This window comes from Trachurus japonicus, chromosome 10, assembly GCF_045865225.1.
Source record: "Trachurus japonicus isolate A0001 chromosome 10, Traja_1.0".
In the NCBI taxonomy this organism is placed as follows: Eukaryota; Metazoa; Chordata; class Actinopteri; order Carangiformes; family Carangidae; genus Trachurus; species Trachurus japonicus.
In genome coordinates, this window is record NC_140916.1 from 27,288,724 (window position 1) to 27,308,113 (window position 19,390).

At 42.6% G+C, this 19,390-nt stretch overlaps 3 protein-coding genes across 4 annotated transcripts in view; 1 reads left to right on the forward strand and 2 right to left on the reverse strand.

Moving 5' to 3' along the window:
• The window catches only part of LOC146980222 (uncharacterized), a 44,053-nt gene extending 36,048 nt beyond the window's left edge, over positions 1-8,005 (reverse strand). For both annotated transcript variants that reach the window (XM_085788505.1, XM_085788504.1), the window contains exon 1: positions 7,854-8,005. In XM_085788505.1, coding sequence (XP_085644631.1) covers positions 7,854-7,918 — 65 coding nt within the window. In that variant the 5' untranslated portion in view covers positions 7,919-8,005. The remainder of the gene's footprint in view (positions 1-7,853) is intronic.
• Positions 8,006-10,051: 2,046 nt separating this feature from the next.
• dcps (decapping enzyme, scavenger) lies at positions 10,052-12,936 on the reverse strand. The gene is made up of 6 exons (XM_085788772.1): positions 12,666-12,936; positions 12,137-12,287; positions 11,719-11,864; positions 11,510-11,623; positions 10,949-11,059; positions 10,052-10,409 (listed from the first exon to the last, which is right to left on the reverse strand). The coding sequence occupies exons 1-6, from the start codon at positions 12,870-12,872 to the stop codon at positions 10,143-10,145; spliced, it is 996 nt and encodes a 331-aa protein (XP_085644898.1). The 5' UTR covers positions 12,873-12,936; the 3' UTR covers positions 10,052-10,142.
• A 3,913-nt stretch (positions 12,937-16,849) lies between these two features.
• Positions 16,850-19,390, forward strand: part of ids (iduronate 2-sulfatase) — a 28,959-nt gene continuing 26,418 nt past the window's right edge. The window contains exons 1-2 of the mRNA XM_085788509.1: positions 16,850-16,940; positions 17,968-18,104. Of these exons, the coding sequence (XP_085644635.1) occupies positions 16,859-16,940; positions 17,968-18,104 (219 nt within the window). The 5' untranslated portion in view covers positions 16,850-16,858. The remainder of the gene's footprint in view (positions 16,941-17,967; positions 18,105-19,390) is intronic.

Below are 19,390 nucleotides of genomic sequence, written 5' to 3' on the forward strand. Positions count from 1 at the left end.
TGTCAGTGTAAACAAAGACAGACAGTCAGTCTGTATCATTTCCAGGGCAGCAGCTCCACTTAACAGCATAACACACAAACACACCGTCACTAAGATTGAGAAATCACACACACACCTCGCTATTGAAACGTCTACCACATGACGATTACAATAAACCATCTAGAAGGACCCTCTCAGGCTGAAGTAGTGTTGACATTGGATTTTAATTTATGTGTTAATCTGCGTTTCCACCAATACAACCGGAGCTGCCTCGGCTGGGTGAGATTAATGCCGCAGGAACCAGGATCCTGGGATTTCCCATCCTGACTCTCTTCGTCTTTTCTCCAGAAGGATGTCAGACCCTCAGGAAATTTAACACAGCGGTTGCATAAATCTCATGGGCTCACTCAGCAGAGGAACAAGTTTCATTAGTTACCGTCTCTTGATGCTACAGGGGGGCGGGGGGTGTCGGTGTAGTGACACAGAACTGAGAGTGAAACTTGAAATAAAACATGAATAATCAAAAAACAAAAAGGCGAAAAAATGATAAAATAAATAATTTTAAAAAATGTAACACGCCCAGTCTGGTTCCTCTCACATAAAACTAGGTTAAACCAATTAGATGGGATGAGTTGGAGCTCGGCTGCTTGACAGGTGAGAAAACACGCAGGTTTGATTGAGCAATGCACCACGGCCTGATGACGTGCTGCTGAAAGTGGACAGGTTTTAAGGGGACATATTGAGTTTTATATTTTGTTTGCAGATACCAGGGCAATTCCTCCCCACAGTTTTTATAATCCAGACACACACACACAGTGATTAAAAGTTCAAACTCTTACTACATGTAGGTGGAGAGAGAGTGAGGGCTAGCTGCTGTGCAGACTGTCACATCTTGTCACTGTGCTGGTTCTTCTCTAAATGTCCACTATGCGAGGCACTGTGTGATTGGTCATATGTATCGTTAAAACTTCTTTCAGGGCAGCAGCTCACTCTTTCATCCCTGAGCCGCTGTGTTTCTAGTGTAACAGGTGATGGTGTGTGGTTCTGAAAGGCGTCACAGGAGGACAAGGGGTGAAAACCCGGGTTAATTCAGTGAATTGTTTCATTGGATAATATTGGCCAATAGTGTCGTGTTGTTTGCGAATGTTTCGTTCAAAAGAACAAATTGTTTGAGTGAACCAACACTTCCTGAACTACTTTCTCTCAGCGTGCGGGCCGGCGGCGGAACTGCCGCGTGATCCATGAATCACTAGTTTAGTGAACGTACTACACAGTGAATGTGAGCCTCAGGGCCGAGTCATGAATTGAATCATGAATCGTTCGGCTGTGTATCAGTTCAGGGACTCAGAGGCTGTCTTTATCAAGTGTCCTAAGTGGTTAGGAGTTGCCAGAAGGGGATGGCACTGAGGCGAGAGAGACGCGTGGGAACCTTCTGGGAGTGGAAGGACGTCCTGGCTTCATTCTCTGTAGTCTTTAAATTGTGATTATGAAGTTTTTAGCCAAAATCACAAAACCTGTGCCATTTCCCAGGGCTCTCCTTCTGCACAGCACCAGCAGCTCATTAGCAATGCGCCTCTGGAGGGTGGGCGGAGACTGCACTGCTCTGCACCCGCCCAGCCACCCCACCCCCCGCTCGCTGACAGCTGGACATTGTACAATTACCGATTCAGCACGTTTAGCGTAAAACTGCACATGGGATTCTTTAATGATGAGCAGGTATCATCCTTGTCATGGATTTAAGACAAACTATGCAGGATTTTCCTGTGGCTATGCTACATTTTTACTTTAATTAAAAAGAAGTCTACACTTTTAAGGTTTCAGCAAATATTTTTTTTTACTCATAGTCGACTCTTTGCAGTGTTGTCAGGAATGATACTAAGAAGCTTGATAAATACGACCCCAGACTATGCATTACGCACTGAACGATTCTGTGAATGGCTCTTTTGAACAAATCTTTTTATTGAACTGATTCTAGTGATTCAGTATCTCATTCAGTGAGTCTGTATTTTGCTCCAGAGGGAAATATCTACCTCTTTAGCTACTAAATGCTTTGCTGTTCAATAGTACTTGCTGATATTTTCATTAACACTCTGTGTTGAATGTACGGTGGTGGAGAGTAACAACGCTGAGAACAGTGAGAGAGAACCAAAATACCAAAAACCTAAACAACGAATTGACTGATGCGAAAGAAGTTGTGTTTAGATTAGAGGAACTATAGAGTTAGGTGATAATCAGGTCTGAAGGTCTGTCGTGGTATAACACATTGTGGTTTGATAAATAAATCATTTTTGATCCGTTCAGCTTTAATCATGCGAGTGAGAGTGTGTGTCTTGTCAGGTTATCAGCTACAGCACACCCTCTCCAGGCATGCTGCTTCTCTGTTTAGGTGGTAAATGAACTCAGCTCGGAGTCTTTTGCTAGAGGAATCTAAATACACCCCTGTGGAGGGAGATTTATGACCTGCTCCATTTCAGTGTATGAAACACCTGGCTGCTCACTGCGTCTACCTCCCAAAAATCAACACAAGGAGTTCTTCATAACACAGCTATCCACTGTCTGTCTCTGCAAACCTGTGTTTATGAATTTCCCAACGCTGACAAACGTCAAAATGGATCCAAGCACACGACCAGTTCTCCATGATGTGTGTACATGCACTGGAGTGAGTTTGTATATATGTGTGTACGCATGTATCAATCATACAGCCTTCTGTTTATAGAGCCAAGAGGAATGTCGGTCAGTTTCCCTTCGAAGAAAAAAAAAAAAGAAAAAAAAAAGGGGGATGTTGGTATTTCCTGAAACGGCTCAGAGTCTGGACCAACTGAGGGAGAGAGAGAGAGAGAGTGTGTGTGTGTGTGCAGGAGATTAAGAAGGTGACCGTTTCTAACTGAGAAAACACAGAGGAGTGAAGACAGATGACAGTGAGTTTCTGAACATCAGAATTCAATACGTTGCACAATTTAGAACCAAACTTTATTCCCTGAACATCTTTGGCCCATTTGTCTTCATCTTAAATTGTCTCAGGCTTCTTAAAGTCCATCACTTTGTTTTGTGTCTTAAATGTTAAGTCAGGTGATATGATGAAATATTACAAGTTTACACAAGTATTTTCAGTTACCTCTGATAAGCAAAAAAATAAATGAATAATGTGATTATTTCTATGAATATTACAAGTTGCAATATTAGTCACGATTGCAATGATAACTTTTACATTTCACTTACCCTGTATAAAAATTACAATAGTTAAATTAAAGTGAAAATTGTGCCAAAGCAGCGTTTTCCTTCCATCTGGAGATTATAATAAAAAAAGCACATTTACACTACGTTTAAAAGAAGTGTGCTGTGACTAATTTTACTGTACCTTTATCAAAAAATTGCAGCTCCTGCAAACTGGATGTCGTTCTTGGTTGTACTGTGATTTCAATGATGGTCAGTGGCCGTTCAAAGAACTGCAGGTTTTGGCAAGTCTGTGTCAGCTTCCTTTTTTTTCAGGTCTGAATGTTGTTGCTTGGGCATGACATGTGTAAGATAGATGTCATTTAAAATTGGACCATTTTGATTGGCTGGTGTAGTTGCATTGTTGGATGAGGCTCTGTAAAAACCACTGATGATGGATGTAGCCTCCTATGTAAGGACATCTATTGTTTCCCAGGCTCAATTTACTCAGTTTCAGTTCAGGTAAACGTTACATTTGACTCTTTTCAAACCACTTATTGGCCTCACATCCATTTATGACTGAGAACTTGAGGCTTCTCTGCCTCTAGCTAGCTGACGGTCTGCATGGGTAGTGTTTTAGAGACACTGGGGACAATTGTATCATGTTCAGTTCAGTGCATGTATACTAAATAATCTGGGTTACATTGCCCTCATATAAAGTGTGCACACATCAGTCTCAAAGAAATTCTCAACATGTGGGACACACTGGATCCCAGAAACAACCTCAGGTGAAAGCAAGATGGCAACAAACATTTGGGGAACACGGAATGGTATTTTGGAAAACATCTGTTTGATTTTGGTGGATTTGTTGCTCACCGACACAGAGCATGCAGCCTCCCTCCGCCGAGCTGAAATTCAATTTAGATTTTTTTGGACTTGTGGTCAACCATGAGGCCCTGCTTTTCTTCCCTCTCCTCCTTCTTCTAGATTTTTTCCATCCCCTTCCTCATCCCCACTCCTCTTTTCCCTCCGCCGGCTCGAGTTCCTCGCACTCACCCCTGCAGAGCAACGCCTCTTCCTTCTCTCCTCTTTTGTGGTTTCCCTCTGTCTCCTATTCTCTCCATTGCAACATGCACAGGCTGAACCAGATTGAAGGAGGAGGAGGAGGAGGAGGAGGAGGAGGAGGAGGAGGAGGGGGGGAGTCGCTCTGTTGCTCTGAATTCCACCTCACATCTGGAAACCATCTTCTTTCTCTCTTTTTGCCAATCTCTCGCCCCCTTTCTCTGTCGCTCTATGTTGTAATGTAAATAGCCCTGTAATCATACTCCTGCCCTGAGCCTGCCGCATTGGGTGGCGTGTGTGTGCGTGTGTGTTAGATTGTACACAGTACACAGTCCTCCAAAAAGCTGAAAACGTCCCCCTCTCTCTCTCTCTCTCTCTATGTCAGGTCCCAGCTGAGGTTTATGGAGCGATAAAAACAAAACAGCATTCTTCAGCTCTGTGTTGAAGCAACAGGAGGCAGACGAGCAATTGATTCAAAGAGTTTAACTGAATGAGTCGACCTGTTGGACGATACCGAAGCTCACAGATTGTGGGATCAGGTTTCGACACGGTTCATCTCATCGCCGTCCTTAGGTTGGAATTGGGCATGTTTGAAGTTTTATGGAGAGACGGCGAACAGCCTGAACACATCTGCTTTATTGCATGGCTGCAGATGTGATTTTTATTTCATGAGCAAAAGTTCAACCTGACAAAGTCATAAACAGAGCATGTTGACTTTGTTTGAGAGGCTGATGGGACGAACCACAGCTGCTCAGACTCTCATACGCACACATTCCCATACGCATCAGAGAGGACGAGGAGATGACAACAGATTCTTCTCCACTGTCTTCCAGGATTGATTTAACTAATGAAGTCCACTGTCGAATCTACCATACTCATTATCACTTGCAAAAAAAAACAAAAAAAAACAGGCTACTGCAACTTTCATCTCTCCATCAGCACATCCTCTGCTCATTACCTCTGTCTGAACAACAACAGTGCTGCAACATGCTTGAAAACCCACTGTGTTAATGATGCAGGCAAAATTTCACTTTTTTACACAAAAAAAATACTGAGTTTATCAGCCTGAATCATCAGCTACAGCTGTGGCAACTCATCCACACACAAAACAGGAAGTTACAAATTTGACAAATTAAATCTTCTTCAATAATCAAACATCATCATCACGTCTATGCTCACAAGTCACCAAAAGTAAAGTTACATTATACTTCTAAAGCCCTGTCGTCACATTCATGTCAACAGAAGTCTGCACAACAGACACATCTGAGTGTGCAGCTCCAGACTGTTGAAGCCAATAAGTCCAAAAGCTGAACCGCACCATCAAGGTCCAAACTGACAACACCTACACTTCTGATTGTTCAGGTTCAGGTGTCCTCCAGCTGCTTAGTGCTGCACTGCAGACACAGAGTTTTAGAAGAATGGGCAGAGTTACTGTAAAGACAGCCTAAGCAAAGACATTGAGACTTTAAAGCGACAAGGAGGAGTTTGTATTTGGTTATAAAAAAGTCTCAAATTAATGTGGATGAATCTGCGCTACCCACAATGCCTCCATTTTCGATAAACATATTGTTTTGTCTCTGTCGTTATTTTGTTATTATTATTAGTGGTGGAAATGCTGGGCGAGCCGACCAGCATTTCCTTACTTTCCTTACTTCGGAACTACGACGGTCTCTGATCGTCTTCCAACCTCCGACTTTTCTTGATCAATGAAAACATTCTTGGCAAGACATCCGTCCTGCGCCGGTCCAAGAATTTCACTGTGCGCGCGGAGGCTCATGGGAAATGTAGTGTGAAAACACTTCGCTTTCCAAAACTCCACATTGTCCCTTTAAATTCCTGAAACATAATACCCTGTATATAGCCTATCCCATAATGCAACCAGCTACATTATCATTGTTAAATGCCACCCAGAGCTGCATGCGTACACAATTGTTTTCACAGAGTGGCACTGGTAGGCTATACGCTGACCTTTTGGAACTGGTGGAGTGCTCCTTTAATACCGTATAGGAAGTTATACTAAAGAATCGTTATGATTTCTATTGTTTGTATTACTGATTTATGGAGGTAGAAGAAGTAATGTGGAGAAGAGATGAAAAAAACAAAACAAACTCATTTGAACAGACTTAACGTACATCATGTCAGCTGGACTGAGCTCAGTATGTGATGTTTCAGTGACATGACACAACTTTCACTTTGGCTGCACAGGACAAAGATTTTTTTAAAGAGACAACTCAGAGCAGGACACATCATCATCATCATCATCAGCAGCAGCAGCAGAGACATGTCTGATAGTCTAATTACGTATCAGTGAATCGCTGTGATAGGATTTCCTCACAGAGAGGAGCAGTAAACAGGACGTGGCTGTGAAACCTCTGAGGGTTTGTTCGGTGACCCACTGACAGATGACCTGATCACTCTAATCAGCACTGCTGCAACAGTTGACAGGTCTCACATGCACACACACACTCCCTCAGGCATATTTATGAAGCTTCTCGGTCAGATTACCAGCACTGATACCCTTAAACTCATGTGTCCTGATCCAGTGTGGTGATAATAACTCGATTTTACAGCGAATGCCCGGCCTAACAAAACAGTGTAGGCTACCGGAGTTGTGGTGGCTTGAAAGAGCACTTTCAGTTTGGTTTCCTCTCATTTACAGCACAAAGACACACTTTAATCAGAGGTCTACTCTGCTCTACAGTTTGTCCTCATGAGGATCAGAGCAGCAGATCAATAGTCTTTGATTCCGACTCGCTGACAGACAACACCACACTGTTCTGGATCACTCAGTGTCTGTGTTCAGGATTACAGCGGTTCACACACACAGTGGACGCTAACGGTTTAATCTGGACCGTCCTTGACCTGCCTCCACACATACACACAGACCTGTTTCTGTATGATCTCGGAGATCTGACAGCGTTACAGCACAGTGGAGGAGGTTGTCTGGAGAGACAGAGGGGGAAATCAAATCAAAGTCTTAAAACAAAACACATGCACATAGGAAATGTGGATAATCTGAGCTTCTGTCCACTTTTAGGAATTTACCAATTAGGGGATAGATTTTCAGTGAGCTAGCCAGTTAAAGCCAGTTTACACAAATGATCTTAACCTGGAATATTTCTTAATGACCCAAATTCATCCAGAATAAACCATTAGGAGTAGTTACCTGACTGGAATTCATTTCACTGGGGATGAATCATCCAATGGAAAAGGCAATGTTTGTCTAAGAGCAGAGCTGATTACTCTGTTGGCAAACTTTTGTCTGATGACGACCTGAACCCAGACTCAATATTTCACACAGAAGTCAAACAAAACATCAGGGGAAATTAATAAACACACTTCAAATCTGGACTGGAAACCAACAGATCCACGTTTGAGCTCAAAACTTAAAGGACGTCGCCCACCAACACACCGACTCAGATCACCAACCGGGACAGAAAACACACTTTTCCAACCTCAGCTGCTTCAGCCGAGGGACAAATCAATGCAATGCATCGCAGGACACCGTATCGAACACATGTATCGATCACCAAACAGCCACCGTAACTCCCCGCCGCGGCGCCAATAACTAATCTCTTGCGCACAAAGTTGATTAGTCGCAGATATGAAGTGTATGCGTGTGGTTTGTGCACCTCCAGACCAACACGGTAGCTACTCACGTCGTCTGCTCGGACTCAAACGGCCTCAGAGTGAAGTCATCCCTCAGCGACCCCAACCAAGACATCAGCGGCGGCGGTGAACTGATGATTGGATTATTTGTCTCTCTCGCTGCCTGGGCGTCCGCTGCCCTGCGCTGCTGCCTTCACGGCCGCCTCGGAATAAACTGTTGCGCTGTTGTAGTTGAAAGCAAAGTGAAGGGGTTAACTATGATTCGCAGATTATTACAAAGAGCAAGTTGTGTATAAAAAAAAAAAGAAAAAAAAAAAGACCATAATCTTTTGTTACAGTCTCGTTGCAGGCCTAGGACCCATTGTTTGGTATTAAACACTTTAGCATGAAACTGTGTCTGACTGTAGCCTATCATCCTGTGACCTCTGATAGTCAGTAGCCTAACTATGTATCCTCCTAACCAAGATGTTGCTGTATACTGAGTTGGTTCTGGTGTTAATAATAGACAATAAGATAAAATGCTGTCTTTGTTTCTGATCCATTTGTTTAGTGATAACCTACATTCACTGTGTATTGTCAAATCACATTGATATGTTAGTATGTATGGCACATAAAGCCGTAAACACAGAGTTTCACAAAAAGTAACAGAACAGATAGATAGGCTACAATACAGGCAACTAACCAAACAATTCTACCTGTGGTTGTCAAAATAATACAAAAAAAGTGATTCTATCATGTAATCCAATAATCCTATTAGCATTTTGTCTCCTCAAAACCCACAAATTCAGTGCCTCAAAGGCTTTTAAAATGGTCTGCATTTCATTGTGGCTTTTCATCATTTTGAATATTTGACAGTGATCATATCCATCCATTGATCCAAGATGTAAACTTGAAATTCAACCAACTTTCCTTGACGGTTTTTAATGAACAAATTGAAGCTCATTTGAGTTCCACGGGTCACTGAAGGCATCTTCATATTGCTCCTGGATATCATGATCCATTATGAATTGTTTGCCTCACTTCTGTCGTTCAGTTGTACCATTTTTTACGACGGACGCCTGAACGCACCATAAATACAACTCGGAGCGACGCCCAGCTCCCCTCAGAGGAGATAAGAAAATACTGTCAAAGTCCCAACAAACACTTGGATTATGTATCAAATCTGAACATCGTGAGAACTGAATAAAACAAAGACACTTTTCTCTCACTGTGAAAATAGCTAAACTACTGAAAGCAGCTCAGATTCTCACAGTTTTTTTGTTTCAGACTGTACTGACTTTTCTTGGCAGAACAGGGATTTTTATTCATATGTGTAGCTGTGAGCCTCTGGCATTATAGGTATCAGTCCAGCTAAAGATGGTATTTCAGTTTGAAATGTAAGCAGAGCCAGGTTAAACACTGTTTTGTCCAAAATTATAGTCCTGTGTTTACCTGACTGGCAAAACTTTAGTATATAAACCTAACACAGTATCTGCTCTCAGACAGACACAAACAGAAACTTCTGCTTATGACCAAAAACTAGAGTGTTTGTTTTTCATCATTTCATCACTGAGAGAGAGATTGAGTATTACACTGCCACCTAGTGGTTTCAGTTAACATGTGTATTTACTGTATCCTCAGATGAGTTTGAATATGAAACTTGATAGTGTGATTTGTAAAGAGCTGAACAAATAAACAGGATGTAAATCTGCCACACTGCTGCGTGGCCATGAGGCGTGATGGTTATCTGATACGCTGAAGGACAAAGCGCTGCCGTGTGGATTTTGTTGAGTGAGGACATTTACAGACCGGGTAGAAAAAAATTCATTAAGGTTTAATTCAGTTGGCAACACTCAGTGAACGTCTAGAAAAATATGAAAACCTTCGACAATATCTTTTAAAAATCTCAACCCACAAATTTAACATTAATCAAATTTACTCCTGTCCTCTTTCTTCCTTATAATAAAAACATGTAAATATAAAAACAATTAAAAACCATGGGGATGTACAACTGAAACTTACAGAAAAAAGCGTAATTACTAAATTATTATTATTAATTAGTGCGATTAAACAACATGTTCCTGAACATTATACACTACATCTGATAATATTGATGCGCTAATTAACCACTTAGAGATTTTGATACAGATGAACTGTTGCTGCTGCTGAGACAGAAAAATCCACTTCTCGACCAAGTTCAAAAAGCTGGTTTAAGTTCAGGAAGTAGTGGAGCTGTGCATAAAGCCTATTGCTCAGAACAAAACCACAGAAAAAGATGCTCATTTGGTCTGACACTGTAAAAAAACACAACACACACAAGTTGGGTGGACGTCCTGTAACGTGTGCAGCAGCTCACTATGTTACAGTCTTCCCGCCTCCTTGAACTTGCTGAGCAGTCCGTCGTCGGCCCTCAGGGGGAAGTAGAGCGTGCGGCTGCTGTAGTAGTCGGCGTGGGCCTGCAGGTTGTGGATGACGTCGGCCAGCAGGTGAGCTCGCTCCACGCCGCAGCCCGGAGCCTCGTAGCCCAGCTTGGTGAAGTGGACGTGGAGGTGGTAGTAGGACGGCTGGTAGTGCAGGTAGACTCTCAGCTGACTGGCGGCGAGGTTATAGCGCTGCAGGATGGTCTCCTAGGTGACAGGGAAACAGATATCATCATGGATACGTCCTGAAGCCGGTAATACGCCTGTGTTTCAGAAGATAAAGGCTGGAGTTCATGTTTAAATCAGATTTATTATTGTGGAAATATCAGAGATTCAGGTTTTATTTCCCATCTCCTCGTGTTATTCTGAGCTGAGTGATGAAGAAGAGTAAAATCACCATCGCTGTTGGGTTAAAGAACCTTTGGTAAATTAAAACTAAACTATAATAGTGACAATATATCCATGAATAGTGAATACAGTATGACTGATCATTATTATTGATCACTTTTGGATCTTGTAGGATCTGATTGGTCAGTAGGTTTTGATCTGATCCTCTGAAGTTAACCTGCTCAACATCAGTTACCGTGGTGATTTACCCCACCATTTACCTGATGATCCTCAAATCCTGCTTCGTAGTACACAGCTCTGTTGTTCCCCATCACATCACATGATTGGTTGTTGATCACATGTCACTTTAACGGCGGCTGAGGGAGGACGAGGACACAAGGAGAGACATGTAACCTCACCTTTCCTTTCTTGAAGATGTTCTGCAGCAGCGGTAGGTGCTCGGACGTCAGGTCTCTCAGGCTCTTGATGTCCCTCTGATGTACAATGGCGATCAGGTACAGATCATCTACCTGCAGGAGGAAGGTGGATCATGTTTAACTCTTTGAGAATCTAAATCTATAGCTCCGGGTAACTCTACTCTACTCTGCATTTTAAAAGGAAACTCAGTTGTTAAATTTCTAACATATTAAACTTCTAATGTGGTCAGATATGCAGTCCTGACTTATTACAGTACTTATGGCTGCAGCACTTGTTAGACTTTGAAAAGTAAAACAAATGTGTCAGTGGCACAGGAAGAAGAAGGTTCTTTAGTTTTTACTGTTACCAGATGTTTGTTTGTTTGTTTATTTATTTTCACATATCAAAGTTAAAAAAGATATAACATATAAAATCCAAAACAATGTGAAGGGGAATGCCAAAAAACCCTCCAGGGGCTTGTAGGGTGGCATTCTCCGACTACAGTTCTAAGCTAATGAGCATACATTTGTGAGGTACAAAAGTCGTTGTTCCTGGTTTCTCACCTGTTTTTGGTTCCACTTGAAATCAGGGAGGAGGACAAAGCCCACTGTCGGGTCGGGGTCTTCGTAAACTATCCTGTCAGCCTCTGCCTTCTTCTCCAGGATGTTGTGCACCCACTGGAGGGTGAATGAACGTTGTGACAAAGACACAGTTAAGGCAGCACATCTAAGAGTGGATGTGGAATCAGAGGAGGGGAGTTCAGGACACTGACTTGGACGCTGAAGCTCTGCTTCTGGATGTAAGGCAGAGTGATGGACTGGTAGTCCGTCCCCGTCTCCTCCACCAGGAAACTCTCCTGACACTGGTATTTCTTCATATGCTTCTCTGTGGCCGGACACACCACTGTGGCCTTGATCTCTGCAAAACAGAAACACACAGGTTAGAGACGAGGTCTGCTCATTCTGGTTTTCAGTGTCATCGTTAAACTCTACTGTTTTTATGAAAACTTTTATTTCTGCTTGAATTTTATTTTTATTGTTTGTTTATTATTTTTTATTTTGTTTGTATTATTGTATGAACTGTGTAACCTTGTTCTAAAACATACTATGTAAATAAAGATGATGATGATTACTACTGTTATTTTCTATGTGTCCCCTATATGGCTGTTGGACTGACAGTTAGGACGATACCGTTGAGGTGAGGGGGGGCCTGGAGCTGATATGTGCTGTAGATGTCATTTTTCATCTCCAGCTTCAGGCTGGAGGCGGTGAAGAGCTCGGCCAGGATTTCCTCTCTGATGGGAGTCTTCTCCAGGATGACCACAGCGTCCTCATCTGCAAGCTGAAGATAGATGACATGTTCAACAGAGGACTAAAAATGTGACAGTCTTTCCAAAACAAGTCAATGTACAGCTGTCATTTCCTGTCCCAGCCCTGGTAGTATCAATTTGTTTTCTAGTCAATATTTACAACAGGGGGCACTAACCCCATGAATATTATGAATACGTGACTGTAACGCTGTAAGACTCTTATTTTGAAATACGACACCGGAAGACAATCTTACACTTTCCTCTCACAAATTTACTGGCTCTTTTTTGAATGGATATATAACAATGAATCATTTCCTTCTTCTCCACTGTGTCCCCATAAACTCCTTCACCACAGTTTGACTGAGGTAAACACCTGCTAACACCAGAGTTAAAGTTAAAGCTCCTTCTACCTTTCCATGGATGAAGATGTTTTTCTCTCGCGGCGACTCTCTCAACACGCTGGATGTTTTAAACCCAGACAGAACATTTTCTGCTTCCGGCTCTTGTCCAGTTTCTCCTCTACCATTGTCGCTGTCAGCTTTCGTCCTCTTCACTTTCTGCGACAGATCTTGTGTTTCTGTTTCTTCTAGCTCACGTTTAGCCGAGCTGTCCGCCATGGTTTCTGTTCTGAGGAGTAGCGTTTGTTGCCAAAGATCGCCGATCTGCAGCAGCAGGATGTCTCACTCCGCGTCAGACTCACATCCACGTATCAAACGCACTGTGGGTCTCGCGCAGTCTATGGTCTCGCGCTACCTTCTTTTTCAGATTCAGATTCAGATTCAGATATTTTTATTCATGTACTTTGCAAGAGAGAATATATTACAGATTTACAATTACGACAGATGTAGCCTACATGAAAGGGAACCCCAAGGAAGCAGAAACTGCTTATAAATAGGGGACCCAACACTCAACAACAAACAACAAGGACATATCCCACAACAGTGGCGTGCACAGACTTTTTGAAGGGCAGGGGCGAAAAGGAAAAAAAAGGGCAAAAAATAGCGCGTCCTCGCCACTGAAGAGGGCACTTTAGCACATGTTTTTTGGCTTCCCTGAGGGCACTTTAGCACATGTTTTGGCTCCTAGATGTGGCTCCTAGAGGGCACTTTCAGGGCTGCCAAGTTTAAAAAAATGACAAGAGTGAGACTGTAGCGACATGTGGTTGGTGGCGAAAAAAATTTGGCCTTTTTTAATGTTGATTTGGCCTGTTTTATAATATCAATACCTTAAGACTAAAAAACGTAGATTTGGCCTGTTTTATAATATCAATACTTTAAGACAAAAAAACGTTGATTTGGCCTGTTTTAACACGTGTTTTGCCTCCCAAGAGGGCACTTAATCACGCGTTTTGGCCCCCAAGAGGACACTTAAGCACGTGTTTTGGCTCCTAGAGGGCACTTTAACGCGCGTTTTGGCTGCCATGAGGGCACTTAATCACGCGTTTTGGCCCCCAAGAGAGCACTTAGCACGTGTTTTGGCTTCCAAGAGGGCACTTTAACACACGTTTTGGCTCCCAGGGGGCACTTTAGCACACGTTTTTCAACAATTGGGCCACAAGGGGGGGGCGACCGCCCCCCCCTGTGCACGCCACTGTCCCACAACCCCTCCACACCCGCATAATCACAAAAACACCCCGACCCTTTGCTAGCCATCTATTGGTAGTACAGTCATCGACCTATTCTATACACAAGCACCCACACACTCATACAAGGTAGCCTACACATAGGACTCATGATTCTGACAATGGTTATATTGTAATTACTTAAATAAGGCAAGATACGTGATTCTAGGCGAAACATGATTCTGGCGGAGGTTACAAAAAATAGTATAAAGCAGAAGTACTAAGCGATCCGGTTGTTTTGGCTAACTTCTTGTCAGCCGATGGAGTTAGCAGTCCCCGCCCTCGTCATGGATCTATTGGTCCTTGTAGTGGGGCAGATAAGCTCATATATGGAAGGAATTGTGCGTTTTAATGACTAAAGCATGAAACTTTCAGCATTTCATCTACATACCCCAAGGTTTAATTTCAGACGTGGAACCACTTTGGTGGCTGACCTTTAGGGGTCTTTAGGGGTCTTTTTCCACATTATTCCCCATTGGAAACCTATGAAAATCTGGGAAGTAAATCATTACCAATACATTTCTTCACCATTGTGTTTAGGAAGGTATGTAATATCATGTAATAAAATGTTGAAATTCAACTCCAGTGGGAAACCCCCTAAAAAACTACTCAAAGTTGAGGTACCCGTGCAGATTTTGCGAAAATTCCATGATGTTAAATTTGGCCTTAAATATCTTGTGAGGGGTCAAACTAGAGGTTTTTCATGATTCTGAGTTGATTGCAAACATTAGTTTTTCAGCCAAAACACTCCTTGGTGAAAAAAAACAGCCACACCCACTTTTCCTGCTCATCGGAACCCCCCCCCCCCCCCCACCACCACCAATAGAATGTATTACAGAGAAGCCATTCCTTAGCATAGCAGAGGTTGTGTCACATATTACTACTAAATACTCAATAATATAACTTATATTCTGTAGCCTTTTTTCTTGTACAACGTTATACAGACGATGAATATAAGTTATATTATTGAGTATTTAGTAGTAATATGTAACACAACCTCTGCCATGCTAAGGAATGGCTTCTCTGCAATACATTCTATTGGTGGTGGGGGGGGGGAGGGTTCCGATGAGCAGGAAAAGTGGGTGTGGCTGTTTTTTTCCACCAAGGAGTGTTTTGGCTGAAAAACTAATGTTTGCGATCAACTCAGAATCATGAAAAACCTCTAGTTTGACCCCTCACAAGATATTTAAGGCCAAATTTAACATCACGGAATTTTTGCAAAATCTGCACGGGTACCCCAACTTTGAGTAGTTTTTTAGGGGGTTTCCCACTGGAGTTGAATTTCAACATTTTATTACATGATATTACATACCTTCCTAAACACAATGGTGAAGAAATGTATTGTTAATGATTTACTTCCCAGATTTTTATAGGTTTCCAATGGGGAATAATGTGGAAAAAGACCCCTAAAGACCCCCTAAAGGTCAGCCACCAAAGTGGTTCCACGTCTGAAATTAAACCTTGGGGTATGTAGATGAAATGCTGAAAGTTTCATGCTTTAGTCATTAAAACGCACAATTATTTTGCTTATCTGCCCCACTATTGTCACTACGTCACCACATTCACGCGCATCCCTTGGCTGCACACACAGAGAGGACCGCCCCTTTATGCTGTTCTCTCTCCTCATTGGATAAAGGTTGTAGGATACAAGGAAAGTTTTCTCCTCGGCTTACAGAGCAGAGTGACTGACAGACCCGTGTTTCAGACCAAACACTATTGCCGTCGGAAGATATAACTATTTAAGACATTAACACAAATATTCAGCTTACTTCTGCTTTAATCTATCAATTTTCAGCAGTTAGAGACAAGTCATCTGATATCACCTTTTTGTAACTTTTGTGCATTGTGCGCTGCCTGATACACTTGCTGCGCACAATGGTACACCCAGCAACTTGAAATAATTATAATATTTTTTTTAACAACTGAAGTGATAAACCAGGTCAGAGGTCACCGGCTGATGAAGGTTGACTTTTGAATGAAACAAGAGAAAAGATCTGAGAGAGAAGAGTGGGAGGAAGAGCAATTGATATTTCTTGCATTATAGATAATAAACATTTCTGTAGAGTGCAACAAATTATTAATTGTGTCATCATAGATTGCCTTGTGCATGATTTGAAAACAAAGTTTGGTTTTAAGAAGAAGAAATGACATCTCTGCATTGTTGGTGAATGAGCAAGTGTGTTATTTTCAATAATTTAAGGACAGTTATAGATCACCCACGTTAATAGCATCATTGAGGACCCTTTACAGATAAATATGAACACATAGGCGAGTAAAAAACAAAAAAAAAAAGTTGTCTACATTAATGTTTCAATCTACATTTTGTAATAAACAAATTATAAGTATAATTTGATATGACCAAGACACCTAAAAACAAAAACACGGCCGTTTCCATCAATTTACAAGCCAGTGGGCAACACAGTTTTCTGGGCGCTTTTGCAATACCCATATCCTGCCACTCGGGGCGCAAAACCCTTACCACGGGTCAATGGTGGTGTCGTTACTCTCTTTTCCAGTGCTCTAGCTCAGGCCAACTAGGTGCGGAGTGAGTGCTCACTTCAGCTTTCACATCTCAACTGAAGCGGCGTCAAATCAAGACAATGAACCAAGAAACCCCGCGAAATTTTCAAAATAAAAGCTCTGTCTGCTCTTTGCAGCAGGTGATAAGCCTCTCTGCAACAATAGTGTAACATGTTATTCCAACTACACTTATACATCAATTAAAATAAATCAAAAATACACCATGGGTTCGTGGTCCAAACGATGCCATATGGTTCAATGTAGCACGGGCACTAACTGGTATTCAAGGGCGGGGCCAGGGTTAAAGTGACCAATGAAAACACAGAAGTCGTATGACGCGATAATCAGGAAATTATAAAGGACGACACTGACACGCCGATTTGTTTTGACACCAGACCAGACAGGGGACAGGGGACAGAGGACAGAGGACTTGTCTGTGGTCCTCCTCAACGTGAAACTAACATGTCCACAGACGTGAAAACATGTTTTTTTCTCCTCCTGCTTCTTCACACACTGAGCCACACGGCTGTCGCGAGAAGAAGAGGTAGAGTTTGTTTTGTGCTTCACTTTTAAACATGTCATGAAATATGGAGGCTGAAGCTTCCTCATCCATCTCACCGAGGTTGTCCTGTTACCTGGTTGATTTGTAGAGTTAACCCTCGTGTTTGTAGGCAGTCATTCTCAGTAATGGCTGAAATTGGAGTTAATAAGTGTCCATTAGTGTGTTTGTGTTGTGGCTGCAGCTGGAGCTTCCTGGCGTTAATTAGTTTAACCCACCGACTGACTGGTGCTTTGTTTGTGTTTAACTTTCTGTCTGTAGTTTGGAGTAGTTGAAGTGAAACCTGTCAATTTCAATTTCTTTATTGTGGGGTATTTGTTCCTCAGTGTTTCTACAGCACTTGCTTGTTTAACAATAGTTTTTTTTCTGATTAGTTTTACCTCAACCAGAGACTGCTGAGATTGATTTACAATTTTCTGAATAGTTAAATCACTGAAGTCCACTGTTTGAACCAAACCCTCAGTGATCTGAACCCACTTACTGCACCAGCAGCAACGATTCTCAGCACTTCAACACAAGTTGCAGATCCTATATGTCACCTTTTTTGCAAAACTCTAAAACACAATTTCACTCACTAAAACACATTGTTCATAGTGATACACCATAGTGGTTAGCAATGGTACCGGCTGGTTGTAGAAATTAAACACAATTACAGCCCAGGTGTCATCACTTGGACACAGCAACTCAAAACTGAAGGGTTTCAAGAAATGTGTTTTCAACAGTTGTGGAGAAACTGTCTGGATCAACCCCGTCCTCCAGAGTCTGGCCTGTATGTACTTCCCTATTTTGGCAGATTGTGGCTGTCATCCTCTGTAGTCTGACAGCTGCAGGTTTTAGTTTGTGCCAGAATTGATCCAGATGTGGTGTGTGTGTGTGTGTGTCTGGGTGTATATTTGGGCCAGATTTGGGCCATGGATCCAGCTACAAGAGCACGAGCATGTGTGCCAGATTGATCTTGCTACCAGGAAAATCAGTGAAACATAAGAATTAACTTTGTCTGTTTGTTTTTCAGCGAAGAGAAACGTCCTCTTCATTGTGGCGGATGATCTGCGGACATCACTGGGTTGCTATGGAGACTCTGTGGTAAAATCGCCAAACATTGACCAGCTGGCCTCCAAAAGCCAAGTGTTTCTCAACGCATACGCGCAGGTCAGTCGGTGCCGAGTGCATTTACTGTCTGAAACTGTTGGAGCAGCAGTCCAGTCGCTGTGTGTGTGTGTGTGTGTGTGTGTGTGTGTGTGTGTGTGTGTGTGTGTGTGTGTGTGTGTGTGTGTGTGTGTGTGTGTGTGTGTGTGTGTGTGTGTGTGTGTGTGTGTGTGTGTGTGTGTGTGTGTGTGTGTGTGTGTGTGTGTGTGTGTGTGTGTGTGTGTGTGTGTGTGTGTGTGTGTGGTGTGTGTGTGTGTGTGTGTGTGTGTGTGTACTTGTAAATACCACTTCAGGGGGTCTGAGCGGTGGGAGCCCACCAACAGTGGGGGGCCCAAGACCGACGCGGGGCCCTAAAACGCGGGCCCCAGATCGATTTCAATCAAAAGGGCCTCAGGAGCTCCCCCTGATGCCCCTCTTGCTTTTTTATTGCATGTCCCACATGGTCACAAAAACTTGAAATGTGTGTCCAAGTGTGTGCGAGCTTTTTGCTCACTAGCGCCCCTGGAGCCCGTAAGGTGGCGTAGCACCCCCACACACACCGGAAGTGTGTGCACACACTTAAGTACTTTGGTGGTGACGTACTTCCGGTTTGGGGCCGGGAGTAGGATTTGCCGCGAATCCAAGAGAAGAAGAGGAAGAAGAAGAAGAAAAAGACTTATATGTGATGGTAAGCTGAGTGTTAAGTTGAATCTGTAAATATTGAACCACATTTACCGTGACAAAATGATATATGCATGGTTTTTTGGTTTATAGTTTGTATCGTTTATATTAGAGACGTAAATTAGGCTACTTTATTACAATAACGATTAGCTACTAACTTTAGCTAGGCTACTTAGCTACTTGTGGTTAGCTCTAATGCTACATGCGGGCTAAAAGGCCATTACTTTAACCTAGACCTACGTTACCGCAGCTGCTCTGCTGGCAGTACGTCACCTGGACGAGAGAGAGAGGGTAACGGGGGAGTGATGCAGCTAATTGTTTGTGAAGCCGGGTCATTAAAACTGGAGTCGGCAGTGTTGGAGAGCTGTCAATATTCAAAGTTTGGGATTTCATAGCACAAAGTGTACTGAATTAATGAACTTCTTCCCGGATATCCTCCAAATTAAAACCCCCACTATACGGAGATTACCATTAACCTTAGTTTGAAACAGGATGTTGATTTAAAGCCTGCAGGTAACTTGATCTCCCTTTCCGGTCGCGACCTTCCACTCTATTCAATTAACAAGCTTCAATAACACTTTAACGGCATTCCGTGTAACTTAAGCAAGATAATCTTTATTTAAAACCAC